The sequence below is a fragment of the Dryobates pubescens genome, chromosome 10 (assembly GCF_014839835.1).
Source record: "Dryobates pubescens isolate bDryPub1 chromosome 10, bDryPub1.pri, whole genome shotgun sequence".
Classification (NCBI taxonomy): domain Eukaryota; kingdom Metazoa; phylum Chordata; class Aves; order Piciformes; family Picidae; genus Dryobates; species Dryobates pubescens.
Genome location: NC_071621.1, coordinates 406,424 through 427,983, shown reverse-complemented (window position 1 = coordinate 427,983; position 21,560 = coordinate 406,424). Strand labels below are relative to the sequence as shown.

Below are 21,560 nucleotides of genomic sequence, written 5' to 3'. Positions count from 1 at the left end.
GTGGGACTTGAGGTCTGTGGTGACAGGTTGAACTTGATGATCTTTGAGGTCTCTTCCAACCTTGGTGATTCTGTGAATTCTTGCACTCACAAAGAACAGTGAAATCTACTTCTCCTTTAAGTTATTTGTACAATGGTGAATATTGAAGAGGGGGAAGTGATTTTTATTTTTCTTAGAACAGTGAGTGACTCAACAGGTTGACAGAGCAGCTGAGGATATACCTCATCCCTGGAAGTATATATGACCATGCCGAATGAGTCTTTAAGCAACCTGCTCTAATGGGAGGTGTCCCTGCCCATGGCAGGCGGGTTGGAACTAAATTATCTTTAAGGTCCCTTCCAGCCTAAGTTATTCTATGATTCTATGATTCAAAGGAAGAGAATATTCTCCTAAATCCATTGACTTGGACACCAAATAATTAGTAAAACCACCAAGGTGAACAGCCTGATCACCAAAAGAAATTTAAAAAATCTATTTCCACACAGATGATCTTTTCCTCCCCTCTCAGGCATTTTTCAGACAATGACTGCTAATTTGACAATTGTGCACAATAAAACATTTGATGTTTCTTCAAGAAGAGTATCACCAGCAAGGAGGAAAAATCAAGAACATCCTTCTCAAGCTTGCCTGCAGAGCCAGAGAATGCTATGTGTGATGTCTGCATCAGCACTAAATATTAAAAACAGGCCATGATGACTCAGGAAGCCAATAACAAAGGAAAGTAAGAAACAACTTACTGCTGGAAGTATCTGTGACTGTGAAATGATGCTGTTGGGTAAGCTGTTCTGCCGACTTTCTGTGCTTACTTCTGCCCAAGTGACTTGAAACCCTGTCATGGGCTGGTGAATGTCAGCCTTAGATATCTTCCAGGAAAAATGACCAGTGATGTTACCTCCCTGAACAATGAAAGACGCAGATAGATTCTCGGGTTTGGCCAACACTTTGGGTAGAACTGGCCCTATAAATTTGGAAAGCAAAAAGATAAGCTAAACTTTGAAAGATAATGTTCAATAATGTTCATTTCAATAATGTTCATTTAACCCCACAAATCACGGTCAGATAGAGCTCTCTTTCTGCTGTTATCCATGGTCCTGTCAGTCTCCTGACTGCATTTTCAGTGCTAACAATGCCTGTCTTAAATGTTTGGCATTTTTGGCCAAATTCAAAGTTCAAATCAAATACTGTCAGCTGGAGGTGACAGAAAGGAAAGCCTATGACATGTAAGTATGTGTGTGTCACTCATAGGCAGCTGTCCTGCTCCTCTATTTAAGGAAACCTGAAGTCCAAATTTCAGTTTTGAGATGACAAGAAAACACACAGCACATTACAGAACTCCATGGTACAGTTAAAAAGTAAATTTCATGCTCTAAAACTATAGTACAAGTTAATAGAGGAACTCTGACTAGAGAAAACATATGCCTGAGTTGCAGTTGCCCAGGAAGGCTGCATTGCTCGAAACTGTCGGGAGGAATGGTGAGGAAATAGCAATGACAACCATCAGGACTTTGAGATGACACATAGATCACAGCAGTACCCTTAGGGACAGCAGAGATTCAAAATGAGAGGGCCACCCTCTAACTGGAGAGGTTTCCAGACTTGGCTGTACAATGCCATGGCTGGCAACCATCCTGCTTCAAGTGTGTGGCTGGACTAGCTATCCCCAGAGGCCCATAATTCTGCCGTTCCTATTAAACTCTACAAATATCAATCATTATAGCAATGTTGCAAAAGGTATGAGCACCTTTAATTGTTATTTGAGAACAGAACTAATGTAAGCAAAATCAAACTGGAAAAAGCAGCTTGCATCAGCAGCAAAACATTCAAAAGATGGGTCATGCCAGTATAATTATGTTTACAATTATTATCCATCATTGTAATAAATAACTGGCAAGCTGTTCCTCCTTACAAAACTAAGAACTGTGCAATGACAAATGTTGTCATATGTTTATAAGCAGTCCACTAAAATTATCACCTAATTGATAAAACAGTAATATACTAGCCAAAGCCTACACTGTTCCATATTTTAGTTGATTTTGCATGTAAGCATTAGTCATATTTATATTTGTTCTGGATCTTTAATTTCCCATTTCAGATCTGTTTTAAAAGAATTATTTTAGGGGAGGATTATAAATGCATTTGAAACTATTTGTCTAGTTCTCCAGATTATGCCTCACCTCCTTCAGCAGGACAATTAATGTGATTGTGTTTTTTTTCTTTAAACACAGAGCAAGGTGGGGTAACGAAGAAAGTACTCTCAGCCTTAAATTGACCTTTAGATTTTGCAGGCAAAACAGTCACTTTATATTTGCATGAAAACAACAAGTCCTTCAGAATCATGTAGTTTTCCTACAACAAGAAAAACAAAAAAATTACATACTGCATATAGACCTCTAGGAAAACAAAAAATAAATTGAAAAATAAGGTTGGCAGAAGATTAAAAGCTCTCTTCAATAAAATATTTCCTGTTATACTTAACACATGCCGAAATAGCTTTTACTCTGGGAACAAAGCAAACATTGCCTATGTTATTATTTTCAGTAGTACAATATATTAGCACTGTATTTGGATATGTCCTTCAAGTCTGCGCAGTTCCCTTCCCATGCTGCATCAAAGCAACTGGCTTCTAACATTTAGAACAGCCTCTCTGACATGATGGCAGTGGGGGAAGCAATGTGAGGATGTAAATGCTAATGGAATTACATAAATGTAGTAAGTGAAGTTAAGCTGCTGTAAATGACAGGCTTCATCTGCTTTTAACTTTTAAAGTGCATTCAAAGTCCAGCATGGCATTATGGATTAATTTTTCTTCCACTTTAGTACATGAACTACTTGTATTGCCTTATTAGGAAGAAAAGATCCACAGCTAAATTACATGCACAGATAATGTGTTTGAAGACAATGACTGAAGAAGAAAACTACAAAAAACATAATTGTCCTCCTACATTCTTATTGTTGCTTAAAGTAGTTTTGAAACTTACAAGCTGAAAGCTTTAGCACAAATCATATATAAGAAAAATACATTTTCTGTTGTTTGGTTTGTTGCCTTTTATTTTTACAAGCTGATTGCTTGTGGCAGGCAAAGACGACCTGGTCCGGGGGGGGGTACAGCAGCCACACCCAGGCTGCTGGTCCATCGGCACACTGACACCAATGTGGTGGATGGCAAATGGCGTTTATTGCTGGTTGTTATCAGCTTTTATAACCTTGGAGTTACAATGTCACATCTGTCTGCTTACATCATGGCCTGAGTACCATAGGCTACAGAAAACCTTATCTACACGTACAGCATGAAATCTTCCGGCCGTTAGTCCCTAGCTACCACATTGGTTTTGTACTTTTTTTTCCTAGAAAGATGTCCAATAAGGTCAAAAGTCTTTCACTGCCTTTTACTTCTTTACTTCCCTTTTATTTCCCTTTTACTTATTTCCCTTTTCAATTAATTTCCAGTGTTTTTCTGCATAACTTCCTCTTTTTTTCTAATCTCAAATGGGACTTGACTCTTTACCTTCCACCCTCTGGGAGAGTGGTCTAACCTTCTTGAGACCTCACTAAATTTGTGACAGGGCCTAAACTCTCAACATGGGAAATATAAGGCCTTTGACATATTGGATCCAGTACCAAACTTTACATAGCTTCCTGATTCTTCTCTTTGCTTGTAATTGTCCTCTTTTTTCAAAGAAATACATAATTTCCCAAAGCAGGTTGGACTAATTACCATAAAATGATTGAGAAGAAATAAATTAACTAACCCCATAATGCTTTGGGGCAGATGTACAGTCTTTCCTCACATTTGGTGAAAATAAACTTCTTAAACATTAGCTTTCTCCTATTTTCAAGTGTGCGTAACTTGAAATATCATGACTGACCATAACATTGTCACAAGTTTTTTAATACAACTCTAATATTTTCATTTGCTGACCCCACAGAACAGTGGATCTTGCAAGCTAACAGCCTCCCATATGAGAAATTATGTCTTTTGATTTACTCTACTTTTACATGCCATTAACTCCACTGAATTAATCTGGTAGTATAGGTCAGGGTAAGAAGGAAAGGTGAGCTGTGATTTCTCCTACTCTTCATAACCCACTAAATCAACTGTGATGGACTGATCATACTGCTGTGTTGTTCTCATAACACATTACGGAGACAGATGACATTAGATTGCTAACAAATTGAGCACAAAACCCAGTATTTGGGCTGACTTGTATGCTCACAGAATTCTTCCTCTTATCTAATATCTGACTTCTCGATTGAATGTCTAGTATTTTTCAACTCTTTTTTTTTCTTATTCTGCTGTTCTCCTTGGGTTTGAGCAACCCACCTGCACGTCTACAATACAACCTAGTTTATTAATTGATATTAATACTGCTCATTATTTGCCCTGTGCTAGTTATAGATAAAGCTCTATGTTCTACATGCTTTAGAACTATGTAAGTACTTTGAATGGAATTTTGTTTGCCTACTCTTGTTTTCTGAGTAACATAGAAAAAAAGGATAAGATTTTAGCCTAGTGTGTATTTAAAATACCCAAACAACTAAAACCCAAACCAGTCCATATGTAGAATAGAATAGAATAGAATAGAATAGAATAGAATAGACCAGATTGGAAGAGACCTTCAAGATCATCACATCCACCACCATCTAATCAACAAAACCATTTTTATGTTTTGCCAAAGAGAAACATAAAAAAAGAAACATTACTACTTATCTGTGAAATATGCTATAAAGAATATTGTATTACACTACAAAATGATCTTTTTTCTTGCTGTTTACAAGTCAAATCAGAAGGCTGAATGGAGACTTACATAAGTCAGCTCAGTTACTTTTCCAAGTCCTTTGGTGTCATTGTGTGCACAGGACTCCAGTAACCAGCGGACCTGGAATTGATTCATGCTGATATCTAAATCATATAAAAAGAGAGGAAAAGACATATATTACAATTACCCTTTCATCATTTTAAATTTTCTGGCTTCTCTGGATAAAAACAGGAGTTTTAAATATTTCAGAGCTGGTAGTTTCTCACTTGTTCCTAAGCATACTTCACCAGTACAGAAACAATATTAAACACTTATGTAATTTAAACCTTCTATCTGCTGTTGGAAATAACTAAAATCAGTGAATTCACTTTTTTTGATACATAAGTATGTAGTTTGTATTTTTTTAAAAAACAAGCACTTGAATTGAGCATTAAAATAAAAATAAACTCAGTGCTGCTACTTCCAAAAGTCTTGCAAATGATAGTAATTACTTTGTATCAAGAGTCTGTGACTGTTTATATTGTTGGAGTGTTGCAATACTACTGCCTGGCACTACTGGAAAAATTTGTGCCTAAAGATATACAACAATTGCTGTAAATGCCTGATCTTTCGCCTTTCAGAATACATCATAAGACCACTTCAGCATCTGTCCAAATAAAATACTAGCCTTCAATCTTAAGACTAATATAAAGGGCTTGACTTTGCTCCCATTTATAGAAATTAATGCAGCTGCTGCAGTATCAATCGTAGAATCTTTCAACCAATTTCTAGCTCTTCTATTTTCTTTTCTAATACAGAAAGTGAAAGAAAGGGTAGTGAAGAACCAGACAAAAGAAGAAAACCTCACCAGGTTGTGTAAATACATCCTGTCATGTTTCTGGATTTATTTCTCCTCCAGGGGGTGCAAACTTCAGTCTGTTATTATTAATTAGCTTGCTCTGACACAGTCACTAATGCCAAGTTCCTGATTGTGGGTTACAGGAGGGAAAACAAATACCTTTGATGCCTTGAGGGCTGATCTAGCATTAGACAGCTATGAGCCATTTGGATGCAGAAGGGAAGGATTGTAAACAGTAAACAGTAGTATCTGAAACTAACTCAAATGATATTCTGGTAAAAAAAAAAATAAATTTGAAGCTCCTTGAAATAGATTTTTGTAGTAGCTATCTTTGTAACAATACCTATGCCATTTATCTGATTTCTTTGAAATGAACATTTTTTTCCAAGAAGAAAATTATAAAAGAAATAACTTGCTTCCTTGTGGAGAAAGATAAATCCCAATCATCAACAGTACAGCATCCAGATATATCAAATACATCAGTGGAGAGGTTTAGCAAGCCTCTGTTCAGAAATTGAATTAAACAGGTTGCAACCCAAGACGTTTGGTGTTTCCAGCTCCTGGCACAGTAGAATTCTGTTTGGATTTTATGGCATCTCTACCTCCATTCCTTATGTGAACTACTGCTCTCAGTCAGCTCTTTCTTCCTACTTTTCCTTTCCTGCATTAGAAAACTCCCAGTAACCCATTCACAAAGAGCTACAGTTTATATTTGAGCTAGAAAATCAGAAAGAGGTTTTAAAATTTTTTATTTCACTTCCCATCATCTTGGACTGTAGACATAGGTTGAAGATTTTTAATAAACATAATTTCATATCTTATTTAAACAAAATAGAATTAACAAATGAATTTTATATTTAATAGTGCTCACATGTGGTATTCTGATAATAATCTGTACTGAAGATAGGATTTTCTTTCTTTTCAGTGAGTATGTAATTAAAAGATATTTCAAAAACATTTTTACATACAAGTACCTCATCTGGAATAAACTGGAAAGAGTCATGACAGCACTAGCCAAGTTTATCCAGAACTTTTCATTTAAACAGGCCTTTTGACTTTCCTAAACTTTTGTTTTCAAGACTAAAACTTCTTCAATTCTCAGTTCCACTTTTGTGATTGCTGTTATCGAAAAGTTTTCAACATAGGCATGTCAATTTCTTTTTGTCAAAAACAATTTAAAACAATAGAACCCATTTTCTCCTTTTAAAGTATTTACCATGTGAGGGTCTAAAGACTGAATAATTTGGCTGCAAAACTGAAATATAGTAGTAACGAAGTACTTTCTACCTGAGATTTATTTTTTTAATAGGAAAGCTGGGACATTTTGTGATTAAAGCATGATCTCCTTGGGCAACCTATTCCATTGTTTCACCACCCATACTGCAAAGAATTTCTTCCTAATATCCAGTCTAAATCTGACCTCCTCAAGCTTCAACCCATTCCCTCTCATCCTATCACAACAAGCCCTTCCCAGCTTTCTTGTAGGCCCCTTTCAGGTACTGAAAGGCCACTATAAGGTTACTCCCGAGCCACCTTTTCTCCAGGCTGAACAACTCCAGCTTGTCCTCATAGGTAAGGTGCTCCAGCTCTCTGATCATCTTTGCTCCTGTAGTGACACTGCTTCTCACTCGTCTCCATTAGGACATTGAGCCACAACACTGTGAGTGCACCCATCCATACAATTCCTTTTTTTAGTGAGTGGTCCATCCCTCAAGCCCATGCTTTACCGATTTGGTGACCAGGATTACTGCGATTGAGAGATGGAGACAAAGCTTGATGCAAGCAAAGTGTCTACTTTATTGTACAAAGTCTTTTCTTTTTATAGGCCAATATAATCAAAAGCAACTCGTGATCGGTAATTAGATGTGTCCGTGCGACAGTTACAGACTCATGATTGGCTGCTGAGGAAATGCCAGGGAACACACATCCCTGGGCAAGGCTCAGACAGGTGTTAGACAAAAGGCAAACGATCAAGCATCTCTTATCTAAGTTGAGAGAGAAGACAAAAGACTCTCTTGCAATGTTTACCAGCTCTTATTCTCAGGTCGTTGTGTGGCTTCCTGAGTCACAATGGCTGTTGGTAATTAGCTAAATGCTTTTTTTTCTGTACATAGTTGCAGTTTTTTTCCCAAGGTTTGTGGCCCACAAGAGCTAAAACATTTCCTTCTATCAGCTGAGCATTGCTTGAGGTTCTGCTCCCTAAATTCAGTGCGTCATTTCCCCCTTTCTGTTGCACGACAAGAACCTTCTTAAGAGAACGATCAAGCAAGTGTTATAAGCATTGCAATATACAAGGTAACAGAAGTAACAAAAAGAGTAAAGCAACAAAAGTATAAATGATTGTTTTAAGAAAGCTACATTATCACATAAGAAAGATGATGGGACTGGCCAGTTATCCAAAGGCTATCCCATAAGGCAAGTAGAACAAGGATTATCAGGAGAGGCAGTAGGCAGTAGCCAGACATAAAGCAAAACACAACAAACCTAATCTCCACTGTCTTTTACAATCTGCTTTAAAGGTATATTACATCTTTACTTTTCTAAGATGGTCAAAAATCATAACTTGTTTGGTAGCAAGATTTCTTTAATCTGTAAAGGTAGATCTGGCCAGGCTCTAGCTTCACAGACAGAAAACTTGCAGGCAAACAGCAAGAGCAAAAGAGCTTCATTGCTTTGCCCAATATAAAATTACATATAACAGCCTTTTTTCTTTTTGCTCATCCTAGTAATACTAATCTCTTATTGGTACCACTAAAACTTCTTTTTTGCTATGGGGTATTCTCCCTTCTCCCCTTTTTGTTGTTTTCAACCTAAAATGAATATACATGTTGTGTTATAATGAATTTTGATTTTTTCCCCTAGGTGTATAGAATTATAGCAAACTGGTGGGATAACATAGAAGTCCATATAAACATTTTCTCTAATCATACAATCATTAAGCAATTATGATATACAGCCCACAGTTTTAAACAATCCTTTAAACTAACCTTTATTATCAATCTGCAAATGTGTTATTCTCTATTGCAGTTCTTGAATATGCTTTTGCATTGAGACAAAATGATCTAACAGATTCATACAACACAACTAAAACAATCATATAGAACATAAACCCTTTTGCTAGTTATGGCCTTGATTTCAACATGTGTCACAGCATCGTGGCTGAACCATAGAGAGTTATGGTGCAAGCGCAGGGTTGGAGTTGCGCATTCTCACACCCGAATCACGAGGTGTCACCACTCTAGGTGGAAGAGATGGCCACTGCCAGAGAGGATTAGACCACCCCAGATCCATTTCCAGAGCTTTCTGAGGTGCCAGCCAGGCCCCCAATGGTAATGTTTCTCTACAGTATTTTAATAAAAACCCAGACAATATTTCCTAACTTGGCTGTAACACTGCAATGTTTTCTCACCATTAGGCTGTTAGGCCACTGTCACCCACCAGAGAGGAGACGCCCAGATGAGCAGTTGTTCACCCTCCACAACAACCTGTTAATTCTGTTAAGGCTCTGGTTGATTCAAAAGAAATCAAGGCTATTCCCTTTTTTATGATTGATACCGTCTTTTCTCAGGAGGAGAGCTGGCACCACCCATTGCACCACGCTGAATCCAGATGTTGAGGTGGTTGGTCGAAGGCAGCTTAGAGTGTTAGTTTATTCACTGTTTGGTGTCTCAATCTGTGCTGCTATCCTTATTTTTGTTACTGCCATTCTTTGTTATCTCAATAATTGTTGTAAGTTGTTTCCACAGTTCCTGTTAACTACTAGTTATTGTAAATTGTTGACACATGTTATAATAAAGTTTATCTTTTTCTACAAAGTTTAACTCTATAACAAATAAAATCAAAAGGCAACAAAACTGTATCATTCTAACCTAACATCCTTTGCACACATAAAAACAAGCAAGGTAAAATTAACAATATAGCAAAAGCAATCAATAAAATCAATAACCCAGTATTGATAAGAGACTGCATCCACCCTGGTAACAACACACCTCATCAAAGTCTTTAATTTACTTTGACTTTCCCTTTAACTATTTGACATTATTACCTAACTATGACAGACTGTTAACATATAAATCCATGTGAACATTTTCTCAAATCACACAGTAAATAAGCAATCAGAATACTCAGTCTTAATTCAGATGTTTTTTGGTACATTCTTCTCATTGTTGCTTTTGGTCTCAGATTATTGTAACAGTCATTGTGGTCAGTGTTAGGTAGTTCTGGTGATTTCCAACTTCATGGGAAATGCTGTTTTTTCATCTTCTTGATTCTTGTGTTGTTGTTGAGATGGTTGCAGTACTGCACTGCTGGTATCACCAAAACCCTAGTTATAAAATATGCCTCTTTTTTCTTTTCCTTTTTTTTTTTTTTGGTTTGGTATATATAATCCTTAAAGCTATTATGAATACAAAGTAAGACCAAAAAAACCCATTCTATAATATACCTATAACAAACCCTTAACTTATGCTAATACCAAAAATCCTTAAAAACTTAAAGAACTATGTTAAAATTAATCCACCAAATCAATGTCTAAAAAGAAATAAGAAAGTTGTTACATTAACTAAAGAACACTTTCTAAAATTAAAACCTGTTTACTACAATCCTTAACTTTGAAAACTTTGAAATGCCTAGGCACACACAAAAAAACAAAGACAAGAAGGTTAGAACCAAAAGAAAGACTTAAAATTTGAACTCATTACTAAATACCTATACCTTACTATAATTACTAAATACTTCTAATTACTAAATACTTAGTATTCATTATGCTTACTGGTAAAACTTAACATCAAAATAACAAATCTATAAAACACATTACAATCAGTAATAATGAAATTAGTACTGTTGCTTTAAATCAGAACACAACTTTCATAAAGGAGAGTCCTATCAGAAAGAGAAGGAGGGGAGGAAAGGGTGGCTGTCTCAGCAAAGCCACCATAGGTACAGAGACAGGGGTAGAAGGAGGGGTTGCCTCCAAATTCACAGCCAAAGGTAGCTTTTCCTCGAAGGCAGGGCTGTATCAATAGGTAGTAACAGCAGTGATTTGAGCTTAATTGTTGTTTTGTCTCCTGCTGTCCTTTTTGTTCTCTTTCTGTGGCTGTTTAGGCAGAGCTGTTTAGCCTTGTCACCTTGTCCATCTTAATTTCCTTTCTTAACATAGTCTCAAAACTGAGTTGTGATCTTTTAGCTTAGAATGTCCCTTCTGTCCACAATCAAAACACGTTGGAGAACTTTCAGGAGAACTTTCAACACTCAGCGGCAGGCGGGGTCCAGTGGCGGGGGGGTAGTGGGCTGCTGTTGCTGTAAGGCCTAGCGTCTGCAGCTCCAAGGTTGCAGGAGGGCTTAGCAAAGTGCTGTTAATTAATGCTGAAGTTGCCTTAGGATCTTCTGCTAGTTGTTCTAAAGAATATTTAACTAATTTCCACGCTGTAAAGGAAGACATAGCAATTTCACTTACTTTCGTTGCCATCCCGAGCTCTGTACTGACTCCCAATATTGCTTTCTCTTCTTGCGCTTTCAGCATCTCTAATGTGATCCACCAAAAGGGAAGCAAGCGCTGAGCTTCAGTGTTCCCTGTTGTAGCAGCATCCCATAACTTCACCCCCATCTGATTCCAAATTTTACATGTAAACATACTAGATGGTGTAACTGTCGGGATTTTCGCTTGTACCCACTTCAGCAGCACCTTAAGATCATGGCCATAAATAACTTTGCCATGCTTTTTAAGGAGTTCCTGCATTAGTTCATAAACATCTCTTTCTGAAGAAGTCGCTTGATTCCCCATATGTCGTTTCCCACAGCTCACCTCTCGTCCAGCGGTAGGGATTGCTCTGGCCGGCCGGCTTTTCCTGCTTCCTTTCAGCAGCTCATTCAAAGTTCTGTGGGATGTCGCGGCAGGTCGCAGCTTAGCAATTCATCACCTCCATCACATCGGGGTCACCATTTTACCGCGATTGAGAGATGAAGACAAAGCTTGATGCAAGCAAAGTGTCTACTTTATTGTACAAAGTCTTTTCTTTTTATAGGCTAACATAATCAAAAGCAACTCGTGATCGGTAATTAGATGTGTCCGTGCGACAGTTACAGACTCATGATTGGCTGCTGAGGAAATGCCAGGGAACACACATCCCTGGGCAAGGCTCAGACAGGTGTTAGACAAAAGGCAAACGATCAAGCATCTCTTATCTAAGTTCAGAGAGAAGACAAAAGACTCTCTTGCAATGTTTACCAGCTCTTATTCTCAGGTCGTTGTGTGGCTTCCTGAGTCACAATGGCTGTTGGTAATTAGCTAAATGCTTTTTTCTCTCTACATAGTTGCAGTTTTTTTCCCAAGGTTTGTGGCCCACAAGAGCTAAAACATTTCCTTCTATCAGCTGAGCATTGCTTGAGGTTCTGCTCCCTAAATTCAGTGTGTCACAGGATGTCATGCAGGACAGTGTCAAATGCTTTACACAAGTCCAGGTAGAGGACATCAGTTGCGCTTTCCTCATGCTGTAAGTCCATCATAAAAAGCCTGATTTGGTGAAGCCATGTTGCTTACCACCAATCACCTCTTTTTATTTTCTGTATGCAAAGCCTTCAGGAGGATTTTCTCCATGATCTCGCCAGGCACAGAGGCAACACTGACTGGCCTGTAATTTCCAGGGTCTTCGTTTTTCCCCCTTTTGAAGATGGGGGTTATGTTTCCCACTTTCAATCAGAAGAAAAGCTTCTCAAGACTTCTCAGAAATACAGTCACCTACTGAGATCACTACTCTAAATTTATGTCAATTTTGTTTTTTAACTGTCCATTACAAACTTCAGTGGTAGATACTGGACAAGCTGTCCAAGCTGCAGTTTAGCTGAATGTCAGCCACTATCACAAAAGCTAATGGTGCTGAATTAAGCCAAGCTAAGGTTAATACAGTGTAACCCATAACCTTATCTTTTTCTGAAAAGTCATTTGAGCAATTATTATTAACAGAATATCCAGACTCTAATAGAATAGAATAAACCAGGATGGAAGAGACCTTCAAGATCATCGTGTCCAACCTATCATCCAACACCACCTAATCAACTAAACCATGCAACCAAGCATCCTGTCAAGCCTCGTCCTGAACACCCCCAGCGACGGTGATCCCACCACCTCCTCGTGCAGCCCATTCCAATGAGCAATCACTCTCTCTCTGTAAAACTTCTTCCTAACCTCCAGCCTAAAGCTACCCTGGTGCAGATTAAGACTGTGTCCTCTTGTTCTGGTACTGGCTGCCTGGGAGAAGAGACCAACCTCTGCCTGACTACAACCCCCCTTCAGGTAGTTGTAGAGAGAAATAAAGTCACCCCTGAGTCTCCTCCTCTCCAGGCTAAGCAACCCCAGCTCCCTCAGTCTCTTCTCACAGGGCTTGTGTTCCAAGGCCCTCACCAACTTTGTTGCCCTTTTCTGGACTCGTGTGTGCCTGGGCACACTGCAGGCTCATGTTCAGCCTACCATCGACCAGTACCCCCAGGTCCCTCTCTGCCTGTTCTCCAGCCACTCTGACCCCAGCCTGTAGCTCTGCATGGGGTTGTTGTGGCCAATGTGCAGAACCCGGCACTTGGATGTGTTCAATCAGCCTCCCTGTTGTCACCAGCTTTATCAGAAAGCTCTCCTGTCCTTTTTAGAATAGAGACATAACACTGGAAAGAACCTGACAAGGGTTCCTAGATATTTCAGATACCACAGTACAAATCCCTTTTTTTGGCATATATAATCCATCTCCTTCTTAACAGTTTGGAGTTTTCTCGATTCTGTCCTCACAACTAGGAGTCTTTATAAAACCTTATAGCTTCATTTCTCTCATGAAGTATACCATTTGACATTAAAAGGACTGACCCTGCACAAACAGCAAGCATTCACATTTCCCAGAACTCAAAAATTTGTATAGAAACACTGAACCTGAATGACTAAGTGCTAGCACTCTATTTGAGCAGCTCTAAGCTTGTAAAATAAGTCAACAGAAGAGTCACTTAAGAAAGAGCTCCTTATGGAACTGTTACAGCAGATAGCTTATTCAAGCAATTACTTTTATTTCCAAGTTTCTTAAATTAAAGAAATATAGAAATAAATAACAGCTAACCAGGAAAATTCCTTTCAAAATCTCTTAAAAGTTACTGATATATAAATGACCTCTTTAGCCCAAGTTAAAGATTTTTAGAGGTCTCAGATAGTTGCACTCAACTAACCTGTTCAAATAAACTAATCACTAACATTAATTATTTGAGCTGTGATTTTTAAAGTAAATTTTCTAAAGTATAAAATAAGTCCCTAGACTTAATAAAACATTTCTATACAGGCATCACAAAAGCATACTCTTAACATTCTAGATAGGCTTAGATCTTTTGCAGAACAGAGGTATGCAGCTAAATTTTTTGGACAGAAATCATAAATCTCTAACTAGAGATTTATTAATGTAGAGGATGCTCTACATCATGTTGAAAAGATATTTGATTTGATTTCCTCCCTCACATTTCACCCAAAAATGTCTTTAATTTCATGAGCATCTCCACAAAGCTATTTATTGATTGTGTTTAGGAAGACATTCTTCACCAGATTTGTCTTTTTTCTCCCCTAAATCTTTAGTTCCATTTTAATAAAACTAAATGGGGCAAAAATGTGCATTTACTCTGTAGCTTCAAGCTGTAAAAGCGATTCTAAAGCCTACTAATGCCAATGCTAAATACATTTTTTTTTCAACTTTGAAAAGTTCAGCTTCATAATCAAAATTCAAGTATCTTGGATTGAAAAGTTCTGCTTACATACATATCCTCAGTCATGGCTGCATAATGGTTAACAGAAATGCCCCAAGCTTACATTCTATATTGCTAAATGTTACATCTCCCCACAGAATTTGAAGCTCTGAGATCCATTCAGAAAAAAATCACCCAACACAATGCCAGGTAACTGCAACTCTTCCTACCTGAATTTTCTGCTTTAAATGGTTCTACTGCTTATTGAAAATAAATGAAATAGAAAAGTGCTCTCTCTTCCTCATCTTTGCCAACATCTTCCACATTTCTTTTCTACTGTACTGTTCCATTACTGTTAGCCCTATGAAAAATTTCATCTAAAGGGATTTTTTTTTTCTACCACATTACTGCAGCCAGCTGCTTTCTTTGCCTCAAATACTTTTGTCCTGCTTTATATTACATTTGTTGCAGAAGGGTGCCAAATTGACAATAATGAGGAACTGAAGCCTGCTTCATAGCTAGAAAACTGGCATAGCATGGGTAGGAACAGGGGTGAAGTTTGTTCTCACAACCCAATGAGAACAACCTACTATCACTCCAGGAGACCAGCTAAATAGATTTAAAGAGGAATGTATGTCTTTGTATTTCTGTGATCCACAGCAAGGAAATTGCAGCAGACTGTTTTGGGAACTGGTGCCAGTTCAGCAGGTGGCTTGCCACAGGGCTTTAGTCAATGTACTTCATGGTTCCTTACCCCTGTTCCACCCAGTCAAGTGGTGATAATGACAACAATTTCTTCTGTAAAAGCACTTCAGGTTGAGAGCTGTGTATTATTCTGTTTGATGGGTGGTTGTTGGATGATGTGTCTCTACAATTTTGTATAAAAATTCCAATTAATGCCAGCTGTGACACCACTAATATGCAGGCTACCAAATTACAAAAACTTATTAAAAAAAATCAAACGAGGTTTGATGAAAAACAAGACTTGAGAGCAGGCTTGCTCAAAACCAGCAGCTCAAATTAAGGTTTAATTACAATAAAATGTCGGGCATCAATAAACACAATAACATCAAGCTGATTTCTGTATTATGACAGCAAAGTAATTAACAAGCAGTCCCTGATAGATTTTGCCATTAGAATAAAATATGGGAATAATAATAAAAAAATTTAAAATAGACCACAAAATAAGACACATTTATACGAAAACCTTTACCTGGCAGCATAGAAGTATTCATTTCATATAATGAGTACATGCCAAATGAGTGCTTCAGAAAAGCGGAAATGGTATTCTGTATTTTTCATCAAGTTATCTCAGTCATCTGACTCCTTCCAAAATACAGAATCATAGAATGGTCTGGGTTGGAAGGGACCCTCAAAGGCCATTCTAGTCCAACCCTGCTCTGCAGTAAGCAGGGGCAGCCTCAACTAGATCAGGCTAGGTAGAGCCCTGTTGAGCCTCACATGCTGGAGGGTAGAGAGGCTCTGCAGAGGGACCTCAACAGGCTGGACAGATGGGCAGAGTCCAAAGGCATGAGATTGAACACATCCAAGTGCCAGGTTCTGCACATTGGCCACAACAACCCCATGCAGTGCTACAGGCTAGGGTCAGAGTGGCTGGAGAGTGGCCAGGTAGAGAGGGACCTGGGGGTACTGGTCAATGGTAGGCTGAACATGAGCCTGCAGTGTGCCCAGGCAGCCAGGAGGGCCAATGGCATCCTGGCTGGCATCAAGAACAGTGTGGCCAGCAGGAGCAGGGAGGTCATTCTGCCCCTGTACACTGCACTGGTTAGGCTGTGCCTCAAGTACTGTGTCCAGTTCTGGGCTCCTCAGTTTAGGAAGGAGGTTGACTTGCTGGAATGTGTCCAGAAAAGGGCAACAAAGTTGGTGAGGGGCTTGGAACACAAGCCCTGTGAGGAGAGACTGAGGGAGCTGGGGTTGCTTAGCCTGGAGAGGAGACTCAGGGGTGACCTTATTGCTCTCTACAACTATCTGAAGGGAGGTTGTAGACAGGTGGGGGCTGATCTCTTCTCCCAGGCAGCCAGTACCAGAACAAGAGGACACAGACTCAGCCTGTGCCAGGGGAGGTTTAGGCTGGATGTTAAGAAGAAGTTCTACAGAAAGAGAGTGATTGCCCATTGGAATGGGCTGCCTGGGGAGGTGGCGGAGTCACCATCATTGGAGGTGTTCAAGAGGAGACTTGATGGGGTGCTTGCTTGGTGCCATGGGTTAGTTGTTTAGGTAGGTTGGATTGGTCGATGGGTTGGACGCGATGATCTTGGAGGTCTCTTCCAACCTGGTATTAATTTATTATTATTATTATTATTATTATTATTATTATTATTATTATTATTATTATTATTATTATTATTATTATTATCATCATCATCATCATCATCATCATCATCATCATCATCATCATCATCATCATCTCCAGGGGTGGGGCCACAACCACCTCCTTCAGCAACCTGTTCCAGTGTTCCACTACCCTCATGGTAAAGAACCTGTTCCTAACATCCAATCTAAATCTGGTCTTCTCTAGTTTGAAGCCATTGACTCTTGTCCTATCACTACAGACCTTTGTATATGCAAGCTGTATGTCAAAAGCAATTGTTATCAAAGTTTGGAAGACAATTAGCCACAGATTAATCTTCTGTCTTCATTCAAACCTAACTTTTCTTCAAACAGAATGTCATAAGGAGACTGAAATTCCTGTGAAGCTATTCAGTACAAAAATTATGAGAATTTGTTTTGCATGTAGCTAAATATTTGGTTTCATTATCTATCATTAAATCTAGCATTTCACACAGCAAACTGCAATGATTATTTGTGACGTGCAACAAGGTTTTTGCTTTTCTTCTCATATTGGGAAGGCTGATCTTACAAGCTTCTGAGCACTATGGCCCAGATTCAACAAAGCACTTAAGCATAAGAACAGTAGCACTGACTTCAATAGTTAAAAGTAGATAATCCATCAGACCAGAAAGTTTTGTATCCACCATGATCCAGATGCTAATGACCATACACACTATACTTAAAAGATGGCCTTGAAAATTACTTTGTCTTTGATGAATAGGAAGAAAGAAATAAAGGAAAAAAAAGTTATTTCCTTTCTGGATCATGTATCTTGCAGCATTACCACTCTAAAAATAGGCTATAGCAAGTGGTTACACTTTTTTTTTACTTAATGTTTGTTGTAGCACAGGGCATATTCTGGGCTGCATCAAGAGAAGCATAGCCAGCAGGTCAAGGGAGGTGATTCTCCCCCTCTACACAAAGATGTGTCAAAGGCTTCCTGAAGAAACGTTCCTGCTGTGTCTTCTAGTATGCAACTGATAGCATACTTTTAGAACTGCAGATGTACTACAACAGTGCAGTGCTGCCAACCATTCTGGAAGAAGGATGAGCAGCAGTGTTTGCTCTGCAGCATAAACTCTGTCTGTAATTCCAACCCAAGAAGTATTATTCAAATACTTGATATAGAACATAATGAAGCTTATTCTGCTGCCTAAGGCTTGCATGCAACTGTTATCAGCAGCCATCCCTCTCCATGTCAATACAGAGTTCTACAATATGCAAGTTTCCATAAACAATTTTTCTGCTAAAACTCTATTGCTGAAAGGATCCTGAAAAATATGCAGGGAATGCTTAAATATGGGAAAAGTTCAAATTAATCCAAGAAGCAGTGTTGTTTACTGCTAGTTGCTTCAGTTTTGAAGACACGATTAGTCTAAAACAATTGACATGGTATTTATTGCATCGTAATTGCAGCCTGACTTGAAGAATGTCTTGAGAAGGAACACTTCAGAATATTGCAGATCATGCAAAGTATGATCTCACTCACTGTTGTTGATCACAACACATATTGGTTCACAAACCACCCTATGCCTCTCCAAATGATGGCATTTCTTGCCAACATTTGAATTCTGAAGTTAATGATAAGACAGGAAATAATGACAGATCAACAAACGTTTCTGTACTTACGGTAGTTTAGCAAATGCAAAGTGAACTATCAATCTTAGTACACATAGGTAAGTACACTCTACCTTCAATTAATGACAAAATGCTGCACTGACGTGTTACCACAATGTGAGCCCCTCTGCACTCTTCCTTGTAAAACATATGTTGTCCTTGTGTTGTGTCTCCATCATTTTAGAGAAGCTGTCTTAAAACAAAAATAAATCAAACCAGCTCTGTCTCTTTAGATGCCTGTGCATTCATTCATTCAGAGTTGAAAGGAAGAAAAAAACCCCACAACCCCAAAGTGTTAAATGTTTGAATTTCATGGGATTCATGACACCTCTGGGAAAAAGAACTTTCTAATAATCACTTATTCAAGCAGTATGATTAAAATAAACACCAAAATCCTTGGCTGATATTTAAACTTCATTCAATAAACACTTTTTAACAAGGTAAACTATGCTGTTTCCTCCTGGTATATAAGCAAAATCATAGATTGTGTTTCTCACATTATGCCATCTAAAACAATCTTTCTATAGAACACATTCTTGTATAATAAAATTATATGCCTTTCTGAAAATCATATTAATAATTAGCATGTAATTTAAAGACAGGCTGGATCCCAAATATTTCTGTCTATGTCTAGACCTGGGAAGCTTCAAGGTTTATAGATGTTTATATTCATTAATTTAATTTTAGGATCCTCTCTAAGACAGATTACCTCTACCCTCACTCTTTTTCCCACACATAACGTCCTATATGAAGTGAGTTCAACAACATCTCATTCTGGTTTTCTATTACAAGGAAATTTACTTCTTATAAAATCCAAGTCTCAAAAGAGCTGCTTGTAGCCTGAATAGAAAGTTTCTACATTCTCCTCTCATAGTCAGGTTTTCAAAGGTGTCTACACATCCAAAACCTGAATGTAATGAAAAAGAAAAACACACCAAACAAAGTAACAAGTCCAAGGCTCACTATGATTATGTATCTATTGACAATGTCACTAGGTACTCTATCATCAGCTTTAGCCTTCTGTGTAACTTTGACAAACCTGAACATAATTAGGCTATACTGAGGGTAATATTCTGAGAGTCCTTCCCAACTGCAAAGTAAAAATACAGACTCAGTTCACCCTTAACTCCACAATGTAAGGAGATGCACTTGCCACTCCCCTCTCTCACATATCCTATGCCAAAGCCATATAGGTGGGTTTGCACCATGTACAATGTGCCACCAAGCTGACAAACTGGAATTTCATTGAACTACTCTCAAGAAATAATAAGAAATGTGTAAAACTATGTACTGAGTAGACAGATATCATAGACACAGCATAAAGATGCTGGTTTTGAAAACGTTTTTTCCTGAAGAATTAAAAATCAGGTAAAAATGTGTTCATTAGGTGTCCAGTAATTTATTTATTTCAATGCATTGAAGTGTGTTAAGTCTTGATAAATGATTTCTCAACACAATAATGGCTGTGTATTTACAATCTGACTCACCCTGCATAATGGACTCTGCCAAACTGTATTATTTGTTGATGTTTCTCATGATTCCTACCAGCAACATTTTAAGTATTTGATAGCATGTCACATTTGGACATAAACCAAATAGCCAAGTCCTGTAGTCAATTTATAAAGTACAACTGGAGATGGTTAGATGCTCCCCTTTCCAGCCTCTCCAGGCAGTGAAAAGGTGACGAGATTTTACAAAACAGCAGTGAAATAACAAAAATCTTCTTTCTGGAACTACATTACGCCTATGTCAAACAAAGTTTGGGAGGAGCAGGAATCTCACAGAGGATACTTTTGACAGGATATTCTTTTAACTATGGAATAGTTTCCCACAGCATTAAAACTGACAGCATTACTTCCCCAGGCAGGATGCTGGGGAAGCCCATAAGATACAGGAATCTGAGTCAGTTGCAGCACATGTGGAAAAGGAAGATTTTGCAATGTCTGCTGGTGAAATTTCTGAAAAGTCGCTCCAGTCAAAGATTCCTGTGCTTGGGGCCAGCTCCACTAATTAAATCTCTAAATACAAATACACATGACATGTACCCACATGATCAGTCTCTGCTGAGCCAGTGTCTCTGTATTCACGCAGAAATATGAAGGAACTATATTGGTGTATACTTCACTATAATTAACAGCAAGGTCTTCTTGTTGAAAGAACCATCTGGACCACATAGCTTCAAGTACAAATATTTTACTGCTAAAATATATGTAATTAGAAAATGGCCAGCTGCTCAAACATTGATCTTCATAGTGCAACAGTTAGTACCATGGTGCAACAGTTAGTATCAAACTAAATAATTCTCTTGTGTTAAGCAACTGCTGCTCAGTTTTTTACATTAACAGCTAAAAGCTGCAACTGGCATTGAAGGGTTTCATTAGCTTCAATGGCACAAGTTCTCTAAGAAAAGACCATAGGACAACACAGGGAAAGCTTTCACCTATTTTAAAATCTGCCATATGAAATACCTTATTTCAAACAAAGAGTCAGCACATACAGTCACTTCATTTACCTCCCTGAACTAAAAGTGAAAATTAGTTTTATTTTCCTAAGATCTGTTTTTTAAAGCAATTGTGGCAGCTTTGTTTGTTCTGGCTTGTATTTTATTCTTCCCTTTAATTTAGTTAATTATTCTTGTTTGGTTGATTCATCAGACAATGGAGGATTCATTGCCTCTCCCTCCCTTCAGTGTTCTCTTTTTTTTTCTGCTTTATCATTTACCAGAAACACAAAGAAAGATGCCTGAAGCCAAGTCTCAATGCATTTTAAATATTTGTCTTTTTAAGCAAAACCAAGGGGCAGATATATTGATTTTAAATATCTAGAAGTACTTTGAATGTTTAATTTAAACAGCAGACATAAATGCCCATAGATATCATTCAAAGAAAAGTGAAGGAAACTAAAGCTTCACTTTGAAAGTGTTGCTTTGGAAAGAAATCAAACTAAATTACATTTTAATATTTTCATGTATGACTACTGCAGCAATTGATGAGAATTGATGCAATTAGCTCTTTTTTTTTTCTATCTTTGGGAAATATCTTATACCCTCAGTATACACAAATTTGCAGTAACTTGAAGGTTTTTCAGCTGATGTTCAAAACCTCAGTTCTCTAGCTGTCAAACCACTGAAAAATAGAGAAAACTTCAGGAACTTTTTATTTTCACACTTTCATTTTCACACTTTGATTTTGGAGGATAGCTAGTACTTTCAAGCAAAGGGTTCAGAGTGCATCCATTTTTGGTAATGGACAGTACTCTGTGACTCCAGCACCAAGGAGTCAGAAGTTATTTGT

The 21,560-nt window shown here is 38.0% G+C and overlaps 1 protein-coding gene across 1 annotated transcript in view; it reads right to left on the bottom strand.

The window, feature by feature from the left end:
* Nucleotides 1-21,560, bottom strand: part of ANOS1 (anosmin 1) — a 166,750-nt gene that overhangs the window by 7,253 nt on the left and 137,937 nt on the right. Inside the window, exons 10-12 of the mRNA XM_054164663.1 lie at nt 4,806-4,900; nt 2,175-2,346; nt 738-958 (exon numbers count right to left, since the gene is read on the bottom strand). Of these exons, the coding sequence (XP_054020638.1) occupies nt 738-958; nt 2,175-2,346; nt 4,806-4,900 (488 nt within the window). The remainder of the gene's footprint in view (nt 1-737; nt 959-2,174; nt 2,347-4,805; nt 4,901-21,560) is intronic.